Here is a 24610-nt window from a genome sequence, read left to right on the forward strand (position 1 = left end):
AAGATATCTAAAAAATTACAATAAGCACTGTCTACATTAGGTTCTCTGTAAACTGAAGTCCAATCCTGGAGCGCTAAACTATTGTTTAGGGCACGGATCATGTCCTCAGTAATTTTTCGTTTAGAGATTTTTACCATAGTGTCTTTTGTTTTCTTGAGATTACAGTCATACAAAGTAAAAACAGGTAAGTGGTCAGTGATATCACATATAAATAGACCACTGATGATTTGATTTCCCATAATGTTAGTAAAAATGTTGTCAATGATTGTGGCACTATGTGACGTTATTCTGCTCGGTTTTGTTATAGTTGGGTACAGAGACAAGCTATACATTGTGTCAGTGAAGTCATCAACGTTTTTTAGTTTGGTTGGATTTAACAAATCAATGTTAAAATCACCACAGATAAATATGTTTTTTGGTTCACAGTAGAAAACAGTTTACCCATCCACTCATTGAAAGTTTCTATGCTTGAACCAGGTGCCCGGTATACACAACTCATGAAGATATTTGTCTTTTATCATTATGAATTTCCACTGTTATGCATTCGAATAAGCCATCCACAGCTATGGTCATATCAGTTGAAACATTAAATTTAACAGATTTATGAAGGTACAAAGCAACCCCCCTCCTATTTTGTTTATTCTGTTTGTATATCTTAATTCATAGCCATCAAGACAAAAATCAATAACTTTATCATCGTTAAGCCAGGTTTCAGTAATTGCAATAATGCTAAATGGATGAGAGAAGTGTTCCAAGTAATCTTTGATAGCCTCAAAGTTAGTGTACATGCTTCGACTATTAAAATGTATTATTGACAGGTTATCTTCTGATTTTACACTGTTTTCATATTGTTCTTGGGTAAAATAATTGCAGTTTTTAACAATCGAAGAGAGAAAATTATTGTCAGGGTCTATCTCAGTATCTGTCTCTGTTGTGGTGTGCTCTTTATACTCACACGTTTCCAGTTCCATTTGTTGATGTTGTAGGATGTTCTGTAACATGTCCATATCAATACTTGGTGTAGTCTGTGTTCTTGGTATGTTTAGCATTTTGATGATGTGAGTCACAAGCTACTTTGATAGCAGGTGCTGTATCAATGTCAATACTTATCAAGATCTTCTATCCTCTTCACCACTAAGACTTTTGCTTCCTCCGGTGTCCCATTTAGTTTGATGAAGATCTTACAGTTAGTTACCCAGGTTTGTTGAATCTTGCCTTGTTTTCTAAGTTGTCGTGCAATCCTTGCGATGTCAGCATTTTTCTTTGTCAAGTGTTCATTTATGAAAACATTTGTGCCTTTCAGTTTGCGTCCTTGCTTCAGAAGTGCTATTTTCTTTTTCCGATTGGTAAACCTCATAATGACCGCTGGTGGTCTCCCGTTCTTCGTGGGCAGTGGGTGACACGCCTCAATGTGCTCCAGGTCCGTCTCTATCCCCCTGCTCTGGAGATAGGAAACAACCTGTTGTTCCACCGACTGTATCTCCTGGTCGCTGAGCTCACCGCTGTCCGTGGCCACCGCACGCGCATAAGAGCCTAATCTTGATGCCGGTGATGACCACATCATTCACGCGGGAGTATTGCTCCAGCTTGTCCACTCGCCGCTCAAGATCCACAATGCGCTGGTCTTTTTCCGCGTTCTGGAGGCGTAGTTGTTTCACCTCCTCCAGTAGCCCCAGGAGCTGCTCCTCTAACCGCAGTCACATCGCCGCACAGGGAGTGGAGAAAGAGCTTTATCTCCTCGAACTCCTCCGGTGTCGGGCCTTTCCTCGATGGGGGCATTCTGGTGATTTATACGCCAAAGCATCCAATATCCAGTATCCAGAGGTAATACACACTCCGAGTCTCAGCTCTAGTTGCACGTGGCCGCCATCTTTCGAAGCGGAAGAATGAGCGAACGAAATTACATTTTAACAAATTAGAATTGAGTAATAATTAATCAAATTAATTCCTTAAAAGTTAACCATTTAAAATGAGTAAAATTTACAACAATCTTTTTTTAAGCATTTTTTTTTTATTGCCAACATTGAAGACACCTGGCGTTAACAAGCAGAATCACTGAAGGAGAAAACCTTAATTTTAAGTCACCATTATGGTGATTAGTGTTTGTTTTAGTTGGGCTCTTGACCCTTAAATCATTGACTTTAGATTTTGTTTGGCTGCTGTACCCGAGTTATAACAGCCAGATGAACAACGAGAAAAGGTGATCTGATGGTGTTGGTTGTGTTTTAACATAATCATTATTTCACAATCATTTGACCTGAATCTCTGAACTCATATAGAGCCCAATTTACTTGGGAACCTAATTTACCAATTTAGGTTTACTTTATTAATTATAGCAGCACTGTTCTTGCACAGCATAGTATTTTGAACTTTTACAATGTAAGCCAAAAATTTCTTAGACGTGTCTCATATACAAAAATATATATATATATTTGTTTTTATTTAGTTTTTAGACACACAGACATCAATAATCAGCCTGTGAATCTCAACAATGGTGACAATTATAAAGCATGTTGCAGTGCATTCTGGGTGCCACCAATAAAAACTCATTCATTGCTCCCATCATACATTGCTGCATGAATAAATAATGAGCTTATGGTCAGAGGTGATCTGTTTGTCACCATTGCTGAGATTCATACGCAAATTCTTGATGTCTGTGTGTGCCTTCATAAAAACTTTTTTTTGAAGTTTTTTAGTTTTTTTTTTTTTTAATTGATTTGATCATATGGATTTCATTGAAAAGGCTAAAAATATGATGCTGTACAAGGACAGTGCTGCTATAATTAATAAAGTAAACCTAACTCAGAATTTGGGCTCTATATGAGTTCAGTGATTCAGGTCAAATGATTGTGAAATAATGATTATGTTAAAACACAACCAACACCATCAGATCACCTTTTCTCGTTGTTCATCTAGCTGTTATAACTCAGGTACAGCAGCCAAACAAAATCTAAAGTCAATGATTTAAGGGTCAAGAGCCCAACTAAAACAAACACTAATCACCATAATGGTGAAAATTACGGTTTTCTCCTTCAGTGATTCTGCTTTTTAACATCAGGTGTCTTCAATGTTGGCAATAAAAAAAAAAAGTTACAAAAAAAATTTGTTGTAAATTTTACTCATTTTAAATGGTTAACTTTTAAGGAATTAATTTGATTAATTATTACTCAATTCTAATTTGTTAAATGTAATTAATAATATTGCTTGTAATCTGTTGCCACAATTTTAATGATTAGATATAGCGTATTCTTTTTTACAGAGTTTGTTTATCTTCACTGCATGTATATTTATTAGGGCTGTCAAACGATTAATCGCGATTAATCGCATCCAAAATAAAAGTTTGTGTTTACATAATTTATGTCTGTGTACGGAGTATAATTATTTTCTATATATAAATACACACACATGCATATATATATTTAAGAAAATGTGTTATTTATATATAAAATATTTATATATAATATAAATTATATATAATATAAATATATCTACCTGGTGATCTTTGGTCTCATGAATCTAAAATTTGTTCCCTGGCAAATTGATTTGACTGAGGGCAAAGTGAAGTTTCAGTTCTTTATATACTTAGTAGGGCTGTCAACGTTAACGCATGCAATTAACTTTTGTCCAGTTTAACGTGTTAAAATATTTAACGCAGCATACGTACATTTTTGTCATCCTTTGGGTAGTGTTACATGATATGATCCCGCTCTTATTCATGCAAATGCTTTTAAACCATTTAAGCGTGACGAGACAGAAGAGACCGCACGGTCTGTGAATTTGCTGACGCACACACGACACACAGAAAAACGTGCGCCAGTATCGTGCGCACAGACAGCGCACCAGAATCGAGTTCTCTTTCACGTTTGAACGAACAATAACACACACAATTATGCCAAAATGTCTATTTTGTCGAGTATCCTCATAAGAGCAGTCTTAAATGAGTTAAATAAAGTCATAAATGAACGTAAGTTCGTGTGTGAGATCCGCGTCTCTGTCAGCAGCGGCATGTCTTAAAGTGGCAACCGCCACTAATGCTGTCTGTCAGTGAAGTTAATCAAAGAACAAAGGGAACAGAGACAATTACTCACTGCTCTTGACTAAAGAACGTTTGTAGCTTTAATGATTAGTCTATATTTAATTTATAATTTATGCATTGCAGACTGTTTGATAACTTTATTCAATTTCAGTATATGTCCTACCTGTTAGACAGGAAGGGCACAGGTAAATATGACATTTATTATGGGTTTATTTGAGGATTTGTTTGAAGTTCACTTGAAGTTATATTTTTTTAAGCCTAATAAATGTAAAAAAAAAAAAAATTATATATATATATATATATATATATATATATATATACAGTGAGGAAAATAAGTATTTGAACACCCTGCTATTTTGCAAGTTCTCCCACTTAGAAATCATGGAGGGGTCTGAAATTGTCATCGGAGACATAATCTAAAAAAAAAAAATCCAGAAATCACAATGTATGATTTTTTAACTATTTATTTGTATGATACAGCTGCAAATAAGTATTTGAACACCTGAGAAAATCAATGTTAATATTTGGTACAGTAGCCTTTGTTTGCAATTACAGAGGTCAAACGTTTCCTATAGTTTTTCACAAGGTTTGCACACACTGCAGGAGGGATTTTGGCCCACTCCTCTACACAGATCTTCTCTAGATCAGTCAGGTTTCTGGGCTGTCGCTGAGAAACACAGAGATTGAGCTCCCTCCAAAGATTCTCTATTGGGTTTAGGTCTGGAGACTGGCTAGGCCACGCCAGAACCTTGATATACTTCTTACAGAGCCACTCCTTGGTTATCCTGGCTGTGTGCTTCGGGTCATTGTCATGTTGGAAGACCCAGCCTCGACCCATCTTCAATGCTCTAACTGAGGGAAGGAGGTTGTTCCCCAAAATCTCGCAATACATGGCCCCGGTCATCCTCTCCTTAATACAGTGCAGTCGCCCTGTCCCATGTGCAGAAAAACACCCCCAAAGCATGATGCTACCACCCCCATGCTTCACAGTAGGGATGGTGTTCTTGGGATGGTACTCATCATTCTTCTTCCTCCAAACACGTTTAGTGGAATTATGACCAAAAAGTTCTATTTTGGTCTCATCTGACCACATGACTTTCTCCCATGACTCCTCTGGATCATCCAAATGGTCATTGGCAAACTTTTAAGGAATTAATTTGATTAATTATTACTCAATTCTAATTTGTTAAATGTAATTAATAATATTGCTTGCAATCTGTTGCCACAATTTTAATGATTAGATATTGCGTATTCTTTTTTACAGTGTTTGTTTATCTTCACTGCATGTATATTTATTAGGGCTGTCAAACGATTAATCGCGATTAATCGCATCCAAAATAAAAGTTTGTGTTTACATAATTTATGTCTGTGTACGGAGTATAATTATTTTCTATATATAAATACACACACATGCATATATATATTTAAGAAAATGTGTTATTTATATATAAAATATTTATATATAATATAAATTATATATAATATAAATATATCTACCTGGTGATCTTTGGTCTCATGAATCTAAAATTTGTTCCCTGGCAAATTGATTTGACTGAGGGCAAAGTGAAGTTTCAGTTCTTTATATACTTAGTAGGGCTGTCAACGTTAACGCATGCAATTAACTTTTGTCCAGTTTAACGTGTTAAAATATTTAACGCAGCATACGTACATTTTTGTCATCCTTTGGGTAGTGTTACATGATATGATCCCGCTCTTATTCATGCAAATGCTTTTAAACCATTTAAGCGTGACGAGACAGAAGAGACCGCACGGTCTGTGAATTTGCTGACGCACACACGACACACAGAAAAACGTGCGCCAGTATCGTGCGCACAGACAGCGCACCAGAATCGAGTTCTCTTTCACGTTTGAACGAACAATAACACACACAATTATGCCAAAATGTCTATTTTGTCGAGTATCCTCATAAGAGCAGTCTTAAATGAGTTAAATAAAGTCATAAATGAACGTAAGTTCGTGTGTGAGATCCGCGTCTCTGTCAGCAGCGGCATGTCTTAAAGTGGCAACCGCCACTAATGCTGTCTGTCAGTGAAGTTAATCAAAGAACAAAGGGAACAGAGACAATTACTCACTGCTCTTGACTAAAGAACGTTTGTAGCTTTAATGATTAGTCTATATTTAATTTATAATTTATGCATTGCAGACTGTTTGATAACTTTATTCAATTTCAGTATATGTCCTACCTGTTAGACAGGAAGGGCACAGGTAAATATGACGTTTATTATGGGTTTATTTGAGGATTTGTTTGAAGTTCACTTGAAGTTATATTTTTTTAAGCCTAATAAATGTAAAAAAAAAAAAAATTATATATATATATATATATATATATATATATATACAGTGAGGAAAATAAGTATTTGAACACCCTGCTATTTTGCAAGTTCTCCCACTTAGAAATCATGGAGGGGTCTGAAATTGTCATCGGAGACATAATCTAAAAAAAAAAAAATCCAGAAATCACAATGTATGATTTTTTAACTATTTATTTGTATGATACAGCTGCAAATAAGTATTTGAACACCTGAGAAAATCAATGTTAATATTTGGTACAGTAGCCTTTGTTTGCAATTACAGAGGTCAAACGTTTCCTATAGTTTTTCACAAGGTTTGCACACACTGCAGGAGGGATTTTGGCCCACTCCTCTACACAGATCTTCTCTAGATCAGTCAGGTTTCTGGGCTGTCGCTGAGAAACACAGAGATTGAGCTCCCTCCAAAGATTCTCTATTGGGTTTAGGTCTGGAGACTGGCTAGGCCACGCCAGAACCTTGATATACTTCTTACAGAGCCACTCCTTGGTTATCCTGGCTGTGTGCTTCGGGTCATTGTCATGTTGGAAGACCCAGCCTCGACCCATCTTCAATGCTCTAACTGAGGGAAGGAGGTTGTTCCCCAAAATCTCGCAATACATGGCCCCGGTCATCCTCTCCTTAATACAGTGCAGTCGCCCTGTCCCATGTGCAGAAAAACACCCCCAAAGCATGATGCTACCACCCCCATGCTTCACAGTAGGGATGGTGTTCTTGGGATGGTACTCATCATTCTTCTTCCTCCAAACACGTTTAGTGGAATTATGACCAAAAAGTTCTATTTTGGTCTCATCTGACCACATGACTTTCTCCCATGACTCCTCTGGATCATCCAAATGGTCATTGGCAAACTTAAGACGGGCCTTGACATGTGCTGGTTTAAGCAGGGGAACCTTCCGTACCATGCATGATTTCAAATCATGACGTCTTAGTGTATTACCAACAGTAACCTTGGAAACGGTGGTCCCAGCTCTTTTCAGGTCATTGACCAGCTCCTCCCGTGTAGTTCTGGGCTGATTTCTTACCTTTCTTAGGATCATTGAGACCCCACGAGGTGAGATCTTGCATGGAGCCCCAGTCCGAGGGAGATTGACAGTCATGTTTAGCTTCTTCCATTTTCTAATGATTGCTCCAACAGTGGACCTTTTTTCACCAAGCTGCTTGGCAATTTCCCGTAGCCCTTTCCAGCCTTGTGGAGGTGTACAATTTTGTCTCTAGTGTCTTTGGACAGCTCTTTGGTCTTGGCCATTTTAGTAGTTGGATTCTTACTGATTGTATGGGGTGGACAGGTGTCTTTATGCAGCTAACGACCTCAAACAGGTGCATCTAATTTAGGATAATAAATGGAGTGGAGGTGGACATTTTAAAGGCAGACTAACAGGTCTTTGAGGGTCAGAATTCTAGCTGATAGACAGGTGTTCAAATACTTATTTGCAGCTGTATCATACAAATAAATAGTTAAAAAATCATATATTGTGATTTCTGAATTTTTTTTATAGATTATGTCTCTCACAGTGGACATGCACCTACGATGACAATTTCAGACCCCTCCATGATTTCCAAGTGGGAGAACTTGCAAAATAGCAGGGTGTTCAAATACTTATTTTCCTCACTGTATATATATATATATATATATATATATATATATATATATATATATATACACAGATTATATATATATATATATATATATAGCTTTCAATTACACTGTAATGTTGGATGGCTATTAATGTTTAAAATGGGGGGTGGGGGGGAGGGGTGGTCATTTTTATACAGACATCAATAGCTGTATTAGTATTAGTGATACTGACCTTCATTCATAAAAAGATGCCATTAAACATATACTGTCTTTGTTGCCTCTACATTAATTTGGAGATTAACTGTGAAATTATTACTTTATAAAATATATAAACCACTATAAAACTATAAAAACGTAAGTGTGTTTAATTGTGATTAATCGCAATTAATCACAGAAAAAAATGTGTGATTAATCAACTAATTTTTTTGTATCGATTGACAGCACTAATATTTAGGCTATATAACTTTACCTTTGTAGTCTACTAAAGCGCTGACTTTGTACGTTTGACTGAATTGTTTGCTTTATTTCTTATTGTATAGCTTCTTATACCATTTACTTATATTTTAAAATTGTTATTATTGATAATTAAAACTGACATTAACTAAAAGAGACAGTGTTGTGTTTTATGTCATATTTCATTTTATTACAGTGAAGATAATTTAGAGTTAATATGCACATATTGCCTGAACCACATATTAATATGTTTAATATTTTTTTTATATAAACAAAAAGAGGCAGGGTTGTGTTTTATGTTTCGTTTTGTTATAAATATTAGGGCTGTCAAACGATTAATCGCGATTAATCACATCCAAAATAAAAGTTTGTTTTTACATAATACATGTGTGTGTACGGTGTATAATTATTTTCTCTATATAAATACACACACATGTATATATTTAAGAAATATTTGCATGTATAAGACGAATTATATCTCATGTTTAACCACTACTGAGACATCAGATCCAGCGGCAAACATCAGAAGGACTAGCTGAGATTAGGCTGTTTCAGGTGGGGTTAATGAGCGGTGTTTGGTGTTTTAAGCCCCCAACGGCACCTTCCAGGCAGCGTGGGGATGGGTAGGTTTAAGGTTGAGGGTAGGGTTAGCTGCCTCTAAGGAGCCATTGGGGGCTTAAAACACCATCGAGCTTAATGAGCACCCGGTGATTGACTGGATCTGAAAAAGTTTCAAATAGCTGCTATCTTTATAAATAAACCAGATTTTAGCTTTAAACAACTACTTTCTTGCCTGAAAAACTTTATTCTATTTTATCTAGATTATTGTAATGCTCTACTGGGTGGTTGCCCTGCAAGCTTAATAAACAAACTCCAGCATAAACCAGATTTTAGCTTTAAACAACTACTTTCTTGCCTGAAAAACTTTATTCTATTTTATCTAGATTATTGTAATGCTCTACTGGGTGGTTGCCCTGCAAGCTTAATAAACAAACTCCAGCAGGCCCAAAATGCAGTAGCTAGAGTTCTTACTAGAACCAGGAAGTATGACCAGATAGCCCAGTTCTGGCAACATTCAATTAGCTCCCTATTAAACATTGTATAATTTGTTAAATATTGCTGATTACTTACAAAGAACTAAATGGTTTAGCTCCCCAATACTTGAGCGAGCCCTTAATGCATTATAGTCTTTCACATCTATTGCGATATAAAAATTCTGGTCAGTTGATAATACCTAGAGAATCAAAATAATCTGCAGGCGAAAGATCCTTTTCCTATTTAGCACCTAAACTTTGGAGTAGTCATCCTAGCATTGTTCGAGAAGCAGACACACTGTCAGACTTAACTCTTTAACCTGGCATACACATAGAACATTATCAATTTCTATTATTCAAATCAGTTAAATGATTGTTAGGCTGCATAAACTAGGTCAGCCGGAACTGGGAACATTTCCTATAAAATCCGATGTACTCTTACATCATAAGAAGAATGGCATCTACGCTTAATATTAGTCTCTCTTTTTATCCAGAGGTTTACCGTAGTCAGCCAGATCCGGGCCGTATCCAGATCAGATGGAGGACCTGCGTCTAGACATGATCACAACGCATCCCTGAAGTGTCAGCAGAGATTATGTCAACTAGACTCTCCTCTGTGAAGGCCTCATCAACACGACAGCCATCTGCACTGATCCTCAACAAACCCATATCCTCAACATACCTGTGTGACTTTGATCTTCAACCAGATGGAACTGCACAAATATTCTGAATGCTCTGATCCAATCTGACTTCTGACCTGTAATGCTGCCTGAATCATAATCATACACTGTTCGTTCGTTGGCCAGAGGAGGACTGGCCCTCCGACTGAGCCTGGTTTCTCCCAAGGTTTTTTTATCCATTCTGTCACCTGATGGACTTTTGGTTCCTTGCCTTTGTCACCTTTGGCTTTTGGCTTGCTTAGTTGGGGACACTTAATATTCAACAATATTATTGATCTGCCTGCATCACTGTTTTCTCCAGAGTGGCTGTATAGATTAACTAAATTATTAACTTTTTTACAACAGAAATGAAACATCACTGAACTTACTAGGCTGGACTATGACACTATTTTCATCTACATGTAGATCTTGTAAGACTGGAAAAACTGGAAGATAGGACAACTCTCTGAGAGAACAAAGGAAATTAACATTTGAACTCACTCTTGTGCACCATTCAAGACACAAGTCTCACCTCATCCTAATCTACATCTCTTTCCCTCTTCCCCCATTCCTTCTCTCTCATGCTGAGATCACCAAAATTCACCCCAGAATCTATATGGTTTAATGTGAATAATTATCGTATTACACGTTTGGTATCATTTGAAATGTCTCAGTGCGACTGGTACAAAGGTATCATTCCCAAAGAAGCAAACCAAAAGGTAATAAGGTATTTAGGAGTTTATAGATAACTCGCACACAGAGGAGGGTGTGTCTTCCAGGCAAATGGCATCCTGCTCTCAAAGGTGTAAACTCAATGCAAATTCCCATTGTTAGCAAATGTTTCCATGTAAATCAACCTCTGTCCCCAGTAAGTCTGGAACAGCGATTAATGCAAATTCCCACTGTGAACTCATGTTTACATTTGAAAAGAGTTTTTTTAGATCAAAAGTTGTTATAATTTAGAAATAAAAGGCATATTTCCTAGCCTGATTTTAGCCTCTGATTTGAATGCTCTGTTTGAAGGGGCGTCTACTGTGAGACTTCAGTGTAAACGCCCACTGCTGTGATTGGCTGACATGCTTGCATATGAAATATCTAGCATTACATGTGGAACTCTCTCGAAAACTTTTACTATTACAGCTATTATACGTTTTTACTATTACAGCTATCGAGATTAACAAATCGTGAGAAGTTTAAGTATTTAGATCTATTCCCATCACATAAAAGGTTGCAGTGATGAGCATCGAGCAGATGACAGCATGTTGATCGCGTGAATGAAGATCTTATCATTACAACAGTTTCTGCACTCTCACTAATGATTTCACCAATGCAAACATGAGGTAAGTACAGTAAGAGCTTCGTTGTGCAGTGTAACAGCGTCATTGATTTCATAACGAGTTTTGGCAAGTGTCCAGATAAACTCGCGCTGTGTGATTGACAGCTTGGGCGATTGGAAAGAGATCGCTTTCTGTTTATATATTAATCACAGTTTAAGTAAGATTATTTTCATCCTACTAAGAGAAACGACGTGAAGTTGATCGTTTAGTCACTGGCTTGATTTGCTGATGCATAAACAGTATTGAACGACTTTGAGAGAAAGATTATCTGTCTGAACTTGAACAATTACACATCAGAAATTCACATAACCCACTGGTTCTTCAGAGGCTCGGATGAAGGAACTAAAAAAATACTTTTGTGTTCATTTGTACATCCAAACACTGAGCAACTACACCCATCAAAACGTCTAGCCACTGGGGGACCATAGGCAGGCTAGGGAAACTCAAGGTTAAAAAACCTCATAAAGTGAAATTTTCATGCAATGTGACCTTTAAAGAAACAGCCTTGTTTGATGTGACCGGTTACTTGAGACTTGTAGTTGGCCACTGCAGGAAAACTTGATTCTAAATTAATCGATGCAGGTATTAGAGTCTTACATGTCATGAGATGTATGTTTTAAAAACTATAACGCCAGCAGCCATATCACCCTGTAGCCCAAGACTGGTTGCCCACTGAAGCTAAGCAGGGCTAAGAGGTGTTAGTGAGGCCAGCAGGGGGTGCTCACGCTGTGGTCTGTGTGGGTCCTAACGCCCCAGTGAAGTGACAGGGACACTATACTGTCAAAAGAGCACCGTCCTTCGGATGAGATGTTAAACCGAGGTCTTGACTCTCTGTGGTCATTAAAAATCCCAGGATGTCCTTCGAAATAGAGTAGGGGTGTAACCCTGGCATCCTGGCCAAATTTGCCCATTGGCCCCTGTCCATCATGGCCTCCTGATCATCCCCATATACCAGGGATATGGTCCTGGAGGGCCAATGTCCTACAGAGTTTAGCTCCAACCCTAATCAAACACACCTGAACAAGCTAATCGAGGTCCTCAGGATTACTAGAAAGTTACAGGCAGGTGATTTTTTCAAAATATGATTTAATGGATTATCACTTTCGACCAATAGGTGGCGCAGTTATAAAACTGATGTGATGTGGTCAGAGTGAAGTGACAATGTCACATACAAAGTTTGGTGTCAATATGTCAAGGCATTGCAGAGATAAAGCCTGAATAGTGCATTTAGCATCATGCCTCAACTTTGCTGCTACGCTATACGAAAACGGTTTCGTCTATCGACACGAAATCCATAACTTTTAGTCAGCACAGTCTGGAGATGATACGATTCGATTTTGGTGAAAATCGGACAAATGGTCTAGGAGGAGTTCGAAAAAGTAGGTTTTGACTGAAAATCAAGATGGCGGACAGGAAGTTTGGCCAAATAAGGAAAACTTGGTATCTATGTTCTTGGCTTGACCCAAGGAATCTATTAAGACCAGTGGCATTTCAAAAGCCAGATTTATTCAAAAGTTATTAGCCTTTTTGGAAATTTTGTCATAACATTTGATCACTAGGTGGCGCTGTCTCGAAATATTTTGGGTACCTTCAGGGGATGGTGCTGATGGCACATTCTGAGTTTCGTAATATTACACCAATGCATTTGTTTAGTATAGCATTTTAATTCACAAAACTGTATTGAAGTCAATGGGAATTTCATGTTTTGTTCTGTTATATCGCCACCAAGAGGCTCAGTCCCACCATTTTTTTTATGTGTCCTCAGAGTGAGCCCATGCATATTTGTGTCAATTTTGGTGAAAATATCTCAATTCGCTTCGGAGTAGACATTTATATGAAAAAACACGTAAAAAATGACTGACACATGACTTTGATTGGATTTTACTACCCCTTACTATCAATATTTTCTCATTTGGACATTGGCGTTTAGCTATCGACCTATGTTTCCAAACTTCTGACGGTGGTTTCGTCTCGATCGGACAAGCGGTTTCAAAGATATAGCCAAATGTTTTTTAAGCGCTAAATCACAACGCTACACAAACCATAAGGCGAAACCTAACATGTTTGGTATCATTGGACTCGGCAACAATTCAGGAGTCTAAAGAGATGAGTCTTGTGAAAATAAGTTGACCACACCCAAAGTTATAAGCATTTGGAAGCATATGTTATAAGCATTTTGGATGCCTCAACTTTGCTGCTGCGCTATACAAAAATGGTTTCGTCTATCGACATGAAATCCATAACTTTTAGTCGGCACGGTCTGGAGATGATTCGATTCGATTTTGGTGAAAATCGGACAAACGATCTAGGAGGAGTTCGAAAAAGTAGGTTTTGAATGAAAATCAAGATGGCGGACAGGAAGTTCGGCCAAATAAGGAAAACTTGGTATCTGTGTTCTCGGCTTGACCCAAGGAATATATTAAGACCAGTGGCATTTCAAAAGCCAGATTTATTCAAAAGTTATTAGCCTTTTTGGAAATTTTGTCATAACATTTGATCACTAGGTGGCGCTGTCTCGAAATATTTTGGGTACCTTCAGGGGATGGTGCTGATGGCACATTCTGAGTTTCGTAATATTACACCAATGCATTTGTTTAGTATAGCATTTTAATTCACAAAACTGTATTGAAGTCAATGGGAATTTCATGTTTTGTTCTGTTATATCGCCACCAAGAGGCTCAGTCCCACCATTTTTTTTATGTGTCCTCAGAGTGAGCCCATGCATATTTGTGTCAATTTTGGTGAAAATATCTCAATTCGCTTCGGAGTAGACATTTATATGAAAAAACACGTAAAAAATGACTGACACATGACTTTGATTGGATTTTACTACCCCTTACTATCAATATTTTCTCATTTGGACATTGGCGTTTAGCTATCGACCTATGTTTCCAAACTTCTGACGGTGGTTTCGTCTCGATCGGACAAGCGGTTTCAAAGATATAGCCAAATGTTTTTTAAGCGCTAAATCACAACGCTACACAAACCATAAGGCGAAACCTAACATGTTTGGTATCATTGGACTCGGCAACAATTCAGGAGTCTAAAGAGATGAGTCTTGTGAAAATAAGTTGACCACACCCAAAGTTATAAGCATTTGGAAGCATATGTTATAAGCATTTTGGATGCCTCAACTTTGCTGCTGCGCTATACAAAAATGGTTTCGTCTATCGACATGAAATCCATAACTTTTAGTCGGCACGGTCTGGAGATGATTCGATTCGATTTTGGTGAAAATCGGACAAACGATCTAGGAGGAGTTCGAAAAAGTAGGTTTTGAATGAAAATCAAGATGGCGGACAGGAAGTTCGGCCAAATAAGGAAAACTTGGTATCTGTGTTCTCGGCTTGACCCAAGGAATATATTAAGACCAGTGGCATTTCAAAAGCCAGATTTATTCAAAAGTTATTAGCCTTTTTGGAAATTTTGTCATAACATTTGATCACTAGGTGGCGCTGTCTCGAAATATTTTGGGTACTTTCAGGGGATGGTGCTGATGGCACATTCTGAGTTTCGTAATATTACACCAATGCATTTGTTTAGTATAGCATTTTAATTCACAAAACTGTATTGAAGTCAATTGGAATTTCATGTTTTGTTCTGTTATATCGCCACCAAGAGGCTCAGTCCCACCATTTTTTTTTATGTGTCCTCAGAGTGAGCCCATGCATATTTGTGTCAATTTTGGTCAAAATATCTCAATTCGCTTCGGAGTAGACATTTATATGAAAAAACACGTAAAAAATGACTGACACATGACTTTGATTGGATTTTACTACCGCTTACTATCAATATTTTTGCATTTGGGCATTGGCGTATAGCTATCGACCTATGTTTCCAAACTTCTGACGGGGGTTTCGTCTCGATCGGACAAACGGTTTCGAAGATATAGCCAAATGTTTTTTAAGCGCTAAATCACAACGCTACACAAACCGTAAGGCGAAACCTAGCATGTTTGGTATCGTAGGACTCGGCAAGGATTCAGGAGTCTAATGAGATGAGTTTCGTGAAAATAAGTCGACCACACCCAAAGTTATAAGCATTTGAAAAAAAAAATTAGGTGGCGCTGTTTCGAAACTTCTCAGGCTCCTTCAGAACATCGTGCTGATGACCCATACCAAGTTTCGTAACAATCCGTTCATGCGTTCTTAAAATACAGCATTTTAGCACAAAATTCAAAATGGCCGACAGTCAAAATGGCCGATATGGTAAAATTGGATATCAGTCGACTCGGCATGTTGCCCTGAATCTAACAAGACCAATTTTTAGGGCTTTACTGTCCTAGTCGATTAGTCGATTATTTGGTCGATACGTTCTGGTTCGACCAAAATTCTGATTGGTCGATTTTCTGCCGCGTTTATTTCATCAGTTTTGCCGCGCTGAGGCGCGCTCATTTCATCAGGTGGAATAAAGCACTAACTGCTAATGGGGGTGTTTTCAGAGTACCCTTGTTTCACTGTAACAGTCTGTCTTCAAAACACCCCCCTTGTTTTCACCTTTTTTGGATTAGCCCAACCCAAGAGAGAGCGTCGAGCGATAACTAGAAGGTTTGATGCTGAATATTATTTATTTAATTGTGAGAGCGTTTAATAGTCAGTCCTCTTCTAACATGTCAACAACAAAGAAATCGACAGTGTGGCAGCATTTTGTTAAAATTGATAACAGGAAAAAGGTCGAATGCAAAGTTTGCAAGCAACAGTTTTCCACAGCTCGATGACAAACATGACATATCATCTAAAAGTGGTAAGCTCACTTGTCTGCCTTAGCTTGCCCTGTCTGTTTTGAGTAACTTAGGCTATATTTACATATCAGAATTTGCATATTTCAATGTTTTAGTGTGATAACCTAACTTTTTTATTTTTTATTTGGAGCCTAATGCGCAATTGCGCTGTGCTGTTGGTTGTGTTAGTTTTGAGCCTAGGATGCTTTATTTTTCAGTTATGCACTTTATTTCGTTTCTGCTCTTGATCTGGTTTGTTTAATAAATATTCTTTTTTATTAAAGTGGACGTGCCTTTTGTGTTTATTAAGAGTAAAAGCTTTAAGTTAATAGTCTATTCGTGTCTCAGCTGCGAAGCTGAGCTCATGTTCAGCCTCGCTCGGTGCGAGGACATGCACGGTGAAATGATAGTGTCTGACAGTTATAACTTATTATTATAACATATGACAAAAATAATTGTCTAAATTATGTTGCATATTCCTCAACAGTTCTTGTGATGATATCACTAGTTGACAACATAGTACTATTTTCGGAAATCATAAGCTATCTATGATATTGCGCAGGTGCACGTGATGCAGCGCTGTCAGAGCTGACAAACTCGAGTGTCAGACTCATTTCAGTGCAAAATAATTAGGTCAAAAAAGATTTAATATACTGCAAATAGCCTACTAGTTGTTTATGTTTATTTATAATTCATTTAGGCGGACAACAAGGCTACCAAGTCCTGCGCACAGTGCGCATCTAATTAATTTAACGGGTTTTTTTTTCTAACGTAATTTTTAGTCGATTTTAGTCGATTTTAAAATTTCAGGACTTCAGTCGACCAAGATTTTCTTTGGTTGAGTACAGCCCTACCAATTTTATGATTTTTGGACAAATAGTTCAGAAGTTGAACTATGGAATAAGCTAGGGAATAAGTGGCTTATTGCCACTTATTCCCTAACTTGAGCTAGGGAATAAGTGGACAAAAGAATTTTGTTGATAGGCCTTAGGGTTCAAAAGTTATTAGCATAAACATGAGTGAAACTTTGGACAGTTGGTGGCGCTAGAGGGATTGGTTTTAAGACACCAAATTTGCTATGGTGACTTTTCAGACTGTCCTCTATCAGTGTGCCAAATTTCATAACTTTCCCGCAAGCGGTTCTATGGGCTGCCATAGACTCCCAGAGCGGAAGAAGAAGAAGAAGAAGAAGAAGAAGAACGGGAACAGATACAATAGGTGCCTCCGCACCTTCGGTGCTTGCCCCCTAAATATTTGCTAGTCTCTGGTAAAAAGGATTTGGTGGACACACGGCCTTAGTTCAAAAGTGTGCACATTTGGAGAAATATTGAATGAATGAATGAATGAGGCATTTATATTGCACTTTACTATGTACTACTGTACACCAAAAGCGTTTTTGCTACAATTATATCAGGGGGTCTCTCCTCAACCACCTTTAGTGTGTACTGTGCAGCATCTACTTGGATGATTTGATGACAGCCACAGAACAACGGCGCCAGTGCACTAACCACACACCAGCTATGGGTGGAGGAGAGAGTGATAGTAAAGAATGCTATAAAATAATATATCTTTTGCCTCATTTAGTGATAAGAAGCCACATCGGATCACAAGTTTATTTCAAACACTCGAGTGATGTTATAAAGTGAGTTTGGAGCAAAACATGGCTATAATCTCATAAATTGTCGTGTTTTGATGCTGTGCTAAGCTAACATGCTAGCTAGCCCTTATGCACCTGTTACCAGGAGTGAGCGATTATGTTTTTGAGCTATTTTGAAAAGTAAAGATCATTGGAATGTTTCTTTTTTTAAAGAAGGGCATTTGATACCAAATCAAAGAAGGTGAAGTGACAGGTTTGATCAAAGAAATGAGGGATTAAACGGTGAATGGAAAGGCATCAGACAAAAAATATATAAAATTAGAGCCACTTCCTGGCCTGAGAGGTGTGTATGTGTGCAATTTCATAATGCACCATACTTGCCACCATTCTGTTCAGTTTATTTTCGTTTTCATGGACTTTCAGTTTGTTTTCATTTGTCACATGTCTTCTTTGTTCAGATTACCATCACTCATCTGTCTCCTTAGTTACCATCATTATTAGTTAATTTATGTCAGCTGTGTCTAGTTTATCACCTTGTTATCTTTAGTATATTTTGTTGTATCCTGATTTCCTGATCCGGTCACCATTATAATCAATGTGTGTGTAACCCTGTTGCCTGTTCGGATCGCTACCTATGAGAAGTAAACTTTGTGTTGGAACCTTCTTCTGTGTTTTCGTCTGCTTGCCTGCACACACTGGTACAATATTATGGAGTGGACAATAAGTAGGCATATTAATACAAGTAAACAAAAGAATCCATCAACAGTATAAAAGTGTGCACATTGAGAGAAATAAACAGATGCTGGCTAATTCAGACACGTTCACATTAGTGAGTTTCTCTAACTTTAACTTAAAAAAAACGCTGTTGATACCAGTGATGCGCGGGTCAATGTATAAACAACCCGCACCCGACCGACGTTTTTCAACTAACCCGCCCGCAACTCGGACCGCAAAAAAAAGAAAGAAAATATTGTACCCGACCCGCTTCCTGACCCGCATTTTTTAAAAGTAGTAAATGCTCATCGTAGCGTCATTGGGCCATAGACGTAGGAACTAAGGGTGCGGGGGAGCTCTCCCCCGGCTTTCAAAACAAAAATCCCGCCCCCTCTCAGAAAATACATAAAACTGACATTACTGAGCTATATGCGTTTAAAAGTAGCCTATTAAAATGGTACAATGGCATTGCTCAGTTCAACGTGTTGGGAAGTCGGGCATTTTGTCCCGCGTCAGCATTTATTCAAAAGTTAATAACGCTCAACATTCAAAAGGTAAATAAGGATTTCTCACTTCTCCAACACGTAGCTCGCGAGCTACCAGTAGCTCGTGGCCTGATTGGAGGTAGCTCGCCAAGGGCCGTTCACATATCGCGTCTTTTGCGCGCTCAAGTTCGTTATTTCAAATAATTGAAGCAACGCGCTCATTTTTTCCAGGCGCAGCGAGTCAACATGATGGATGGGGGTGCACCCAAACTACGGGTGTTTTTTCTTCTTCTCCGTAAATAAATCTAGTAACAGAGCTACAGCAAGCGTTTTTCGATGGTGGAAATCCATTAGCTCTTAAAACTTCTTTCTTTGTCGTTGTGGAGAGCGCAGTGCATGGTTGCATAGCAACGACAGATGCCACGGGAAAATCGGACCGAATTCTACTATTAATAATAAAAGATAAGCTAATGTGCATTGTAAATGTCAGTAATTTATCTTTTTTGACTCATTCTTTTTATAAAAAATGATTTAAAGGCTGAAATATGCGAGGTTTATCTTTTTATAAAAACTCTTTTGTCAAAACTTTATTTGAACTTGTACATGTTAGTAGTAGATAACATGTTGCAAGACACTCCTTTAAAATTTGACCCGACCGTCCGCGACCCGAATATCATTAAAAATATTTTTGGATGACTCATAACCGCGGGTGACCGCAGGCACCCGCTCATTTTGGATCAACCCGCGCATCACTGGTTGATACACATTTTTTTTTAACAAAATGAAACCATGCACATTTTAATGCTAGTAAATAAAAGGAAGCGGTCCATCTGCATGCCTCTGGTCAGCCATGGTGCCCGTTGTACACTCCCCAGTCCCTTGACTTCCACCCCCATGTCAATACAATGCCATAAAGTGAAACGCAATAGGAAAACGGTATAGCGAGATCAAACTTGACTGAAATGCAGATTAAGAGGAGCGTAGCAAATTAATTTATAGCTGGGGCCATGGAAAAGATGTGGTGCAGAATCATTGTTGCTAAAAATCCGTTGCAGAGATAAAAAAAAAAAAAGAAAGAACCAAAGTTCTTAAGCTTCATTTACAGCAGTTATTGATTTTTTTTATTAATTAGCCTATATCTTTATTGTTGTGCTATTTTATTTATATTTTGTGTTTCTTTATTCTTGTTTGCAAAACTTTTTTTCTCTCAATACTTAATTTTTCTTTTGCGATTATTTTTCTTTGCAAAAAACATTTTAACTCAATCATTTATTTTTCTCTTACAAAACTATTTTCTTTTGCTATTGCTATTTGTTCAGGTGTTCCATTTATGTCTAAAATACTAGAAAAAGTTGTTTTAAAGTCTTTAATGTTTTAAAAAACTGTTTGTAATGTTTGAATTGACTCCATCCTGCTGCACATAGATCCTCCATTTGTCTTTTGCGGAACCAAACCCGTGACAAACCAAATTGCATATTTTTGCTTAGTTTTGGTCTCTGAATAAAATTCAGGGTGTTTTTTCCTCCTCGAGTATTGAGCACCATATTCACCTATATCATATTAAATGAGCCATAAAAGCATCATGTATCCAAATATGATACTCAAACAAATGCAAACTTTTTAAATATTTATTTTTTATATTTTGTGCAAAGGTTCAATGAACTGTTTTATTTTGTATCTAAATGTTTTTTGTTTTGTTTTTACATATTTCATATGCCAGGCCTTTACAGGGTGTAATAAAAAAACATACCTTATCAAGTTTTGACTCCAGTTCTCCATAGTCTCCCTCCACTTCCTCTATTGTGGCCCTGCAAACATCATACCAAAAATGACTTGATAGTCAAAGTAAACATCTAACAATTTGCATGCTAATTTTAATAATTTGAAGGAAAAACGTAAGTGAATTTATGCAGCACGAATTTAAAGCCTCCAATTGTTTGCCTTCCCCTTTTCCATCCATTTGAGCAGTGGTTTTCAGTCCCAGTCCTGGGGACCCACCGCTCTCTCTTATCTGAGACACTCAGTTCAGTTCATGGAGCTCTCTGATGATCTAAATCTGGGGCCGTATTCACAAAACATTTGATCTTACCACTTCTCCTAAATAGCAGTAAAAGTTCTTAGGTAAGAGTTTCCTCTTAAAACCTATTAATAATAATAATAATAATAATATGTTTATTTTCTATAGCGCCTTTCAAGAACCCAAGGTCGCTTCACAATGCAATACAAATAACAAACAAACAGCAAGCAAACAGATACAAAGGCCATCTGCTTATAACAGACAAACAATTGACATGAATCAAAGAAAAACATATTGTACTATTTATCAAAGCATACAATTACGACAAAGTAAGTAGCAGATAGGGCTGAGAAAGTGGAGAACAGAGAAAACAGTGTCGAGGATACTTATTTATTGGGCAAGCTTGAAGATATGAGTTTTAAGTTGTTTTTTGAAAGACCAGATGTTGTCGGCCGCACGAAGATTCGGGGGTAGCTTATTCCAAAGCTTTGGGCCAACAACACTAAAAGCCCTACCGCCCACCGTAGAGAGTCTGACCCGGGGTACCACGAGTAGATTTTCAGTGCTGGACCTAAGGACCCGAGTTGGAACATATGGCTGTACCAAATCAACAAGGTATTTGGGTGCCGGGCCATGTAAGGCTTTATACACTAGGACCAACAGTTTGAATTGGATGCGGTTTATGACAGGAAGCCAGTGCAGTTGGTGAAGGATATGAGTGATATGGGCAGATTTTTTATTATATGTGAGGGCTCGTGCAGCAGAGTTTTGTACCATTTGAAGGCGGTGTATTGCTTTGGTGGGTAGTCCGCTGTATAATGAATTACAGAAGTCCAATCTGGAAGTGATGAAAGCGTGAATGACAGTTTCTGCATCTATAAAGGTAAGAGAGGGGCGAATACGAACAATATTCCGCAGGTGAAAGAAGCATGATTTGACAGTCTGACTAATGTGTGAGTGAAAGCAGAGCATGGGGTCGAACAAAACTCCCAGATTCCGTACAGTTTTTGAAGGCCTAATCTCAATACCATCTATATCGATAAAAATGTCATGTCTGGGTGAGCTCTGTGATCTAGGGTTAATCAACAGGATTTCGGTTTTACCAGCATTAAGCTGTAGAAAGTTAGAGGACATCCATGTTTTAAGTTCGTGGAGGCAGGAGATAACTGAAGAGGGTGGAAATGATGAGTTGGGATTGATCGTGAAGTAAATTTGAATGTCATCAGCATAGCTATGAAAATTGAGGCCATGCTGTCTGATGATCTGGCCTAACGGTAGCAAGTAGATTAGAAATAGAAGCGGGCCAAGTACAGAGCCTTGGGGCACACCGTGAGAAACAGACACAGAGCGTGAGCGATTCTTACCTATCTTAACAAATTGTTGTCTATCACATTGATACGAGGTCAACCACTGAAGTGCCGCACCCGTGATGCCTATTGCAGACAATCGTGAGATAAGTGTAGAGTGGCACACAGTGTCAAATGCTGCACTGAGGTCAAGGAGAACCAGGATACTATGTGCACCAGAATCAGAAGCCAGAAGGAGATCATTTAGTACTTTTAGAAGAGCTGTTTCTGTGCTGTGGTATGTACGGAAACCAGATTGAAGAGGTTCAAAGAGATTATGTCTCTCTAAGTGTGATTGCAGTTGTGCCACAACTACCTTCTCAAGTAGCTTGCCAACGAAAGCGAGGTTTGATATTGGTCTATAATTGCTATGAATGGCGTTGTCGACGCCGGGCTTCTTGAGGATTGGAGTAATGGCCGCTACTTTCAGATTAAGCGGAACAGTGGCAGTGGCAAGAGACCTGTTAATAAGGTGGGTAATAGGTTGAATGAGTAAAGACAAATGAGTTTTTAGAAGGTATGTTGGAATAGGATCAAGTGTACAGGAGGTAGAATTTGATTTGTTAATCAATTTTTCAACCACAGATGTATTAGTGAGAGAAAAAGTGTCTAGCGGACAACCAATCAAATATGGAGTTGAAGGGGTAGCTGCAGTAGAAGAAAACGACTGATAAATGTTGTCAATTTTTGAAGGAAAAAAGACTGAAAACTTTCACAAAGATCAGCAGAACCAGTAAGAGCTACGGTGGACGGTTTGACCAGTTTATTTATTTCTGTGAAAAGAGCTTTAGGTTTGCATTTAGCTTTGTTAATAACAGTAGAAAGATAGTTAGAGCGTGCAATGTTAAGTGCTTCTTTGTATTTCACTACTGAATCAGAAAAGGCTATGGCATGGACAAGAAGGGAGGATTTGTTGTGGAGTCTTTCAAGACGCCTACATTGAGTTTTCAGAACTCTGAGCTCAGGGGTAAACCAAGGAGAGGAATGAGTAGACGGAACATTTCTAGTTATTAAAGGAGCAAGCTCATCCGATACATCACCAATCGATTTATCATAGGTAGAAACTATCTCATCAGGACACAGCAGATTGAGTGAGGAAGGGAGAGCAGAAACAGCAATGGCAGCGGAGAAATTTTCAACAGTTATAGTTTTCAGATTTCGGTAGGATATAATAGTGATGGTTATAGGTTTTACAATGGGGAATGAGAAATCAAAGAGAATTAGTTTATGATCAGAGATGCCCAGATTATGACCATGAACATGCACATTGTCAATACCAACAGTACAGAGCAGATCGAGAGTATGAGAGTGAGAATGTGTTGGGAAGTCAATATGCTGAGATACTTCAAAATAATCCAGAACAGACAAAAAGTCTTTTGCAGCAGTACAATCAGAATCAACATGTATATTAAAGTCACCAAGCATCATTATTCTGTCATGCGAGGGTGAGTAGTTCAGTCAGATCAGAGCAGAAGTTTGGGTTGTTTCTAGGGGGTCTATAAATCAGTAGAATCAGAAGCGGAGCGGGGCCAGCAAGTTGAAGTGAAATACATTCAAAACTTGGAACATCAAGAATGTCATATTTAGTCACTTTGTAATTGTTCTTAAAGATCACTGCCAGACCACCACCTCTACCACTAAGTCGAGGTTTTGTCAGATAACTATATCCAGCAGGGGTTAAAAGGTTCAGCTCAACAAAATCGTCAGGTGTTTGCCAGGTTTCAGTCAGAAAGAGTAAATCCAGGTCTCTCTCAGTTGTAACTTCATTCAGTAGTGTACCCTTGCCAGTCAGGGAACGAGTGTTCAAAACTGCGCAGTTGTGTCGATGAGGAACATGCGACGAGTAGGTCACATCTTTAGTTAGGGGTATGAGAGTCCTGGCGCGGTGGAGAGTCACATCGTTACTATGGTAACGCTCCGATCTTGGAGACAGGATCACAGGTATTGAGAGACAGGAGTCGTAGTTATAAAGCCATCTACGTTTAGCAGACCGATGGATATAACGTGTACGACGTGCAATTCCGAAAGTAGTACACAAATCAAACGTGGAGGATTCCAGACGGAGTAGACGATTTAGGTTATGCAGTTGCAATGAAGTATAATTTAAATCCATACCGTGAATGAGAAGCAGAGCAAGGCCAGCAAAGCCCAGGGCCAGCAGTCTCAATGCCGGAGAGTTATTAATGGCAAAGTACATCTCTTTGCAGTTTAAGACAGCACTCACAGAAAGCCGAATGGCCACCCACGTTACTACAACACCACGTTAGCCAAACCCAGCTGGTGATCCACAAAACTAAACTAAA

At 38.2% G+C, this 24610-nt stretch overlaps 1 protein-coding gene across 1 annotated transcript in view; it reads right to left on the reverse strand.

Annotated features, from left to right (window-relative positions):
- Positions 1-24610, reverse strand: part of acap2a (ArfGAP with coiled-coil, ankyrin repeat and PH domains 2a) — a 220598-nt gene that overhangs the window by 133613 nt on the left and 62375 nt on the right. Inside the window, exon 2 of the mRNA XM_079875651.1 lies at positions 20695-20752. Within this exon, the coding sequence (XP_079731777.1) occupies positions 20695-20752 (58 nt within the window). The remainder of the gene's footprint in view (positions 1-20694; positions 20753-24610) is intronic.

Source organism: Squalius cephalus, assembly GCF_949319135.1.
Source record: "Squalius cephalus genome assembly, chromosome: 7".
In the NCBI taxonomy this organism is placed as follows: domain Eukaryota; kingdom Metazoa; phylum Chordata; class Actinopteri; order Cypriniformes; family Leuciscidae; genus Squalius; species Squalius cephalus.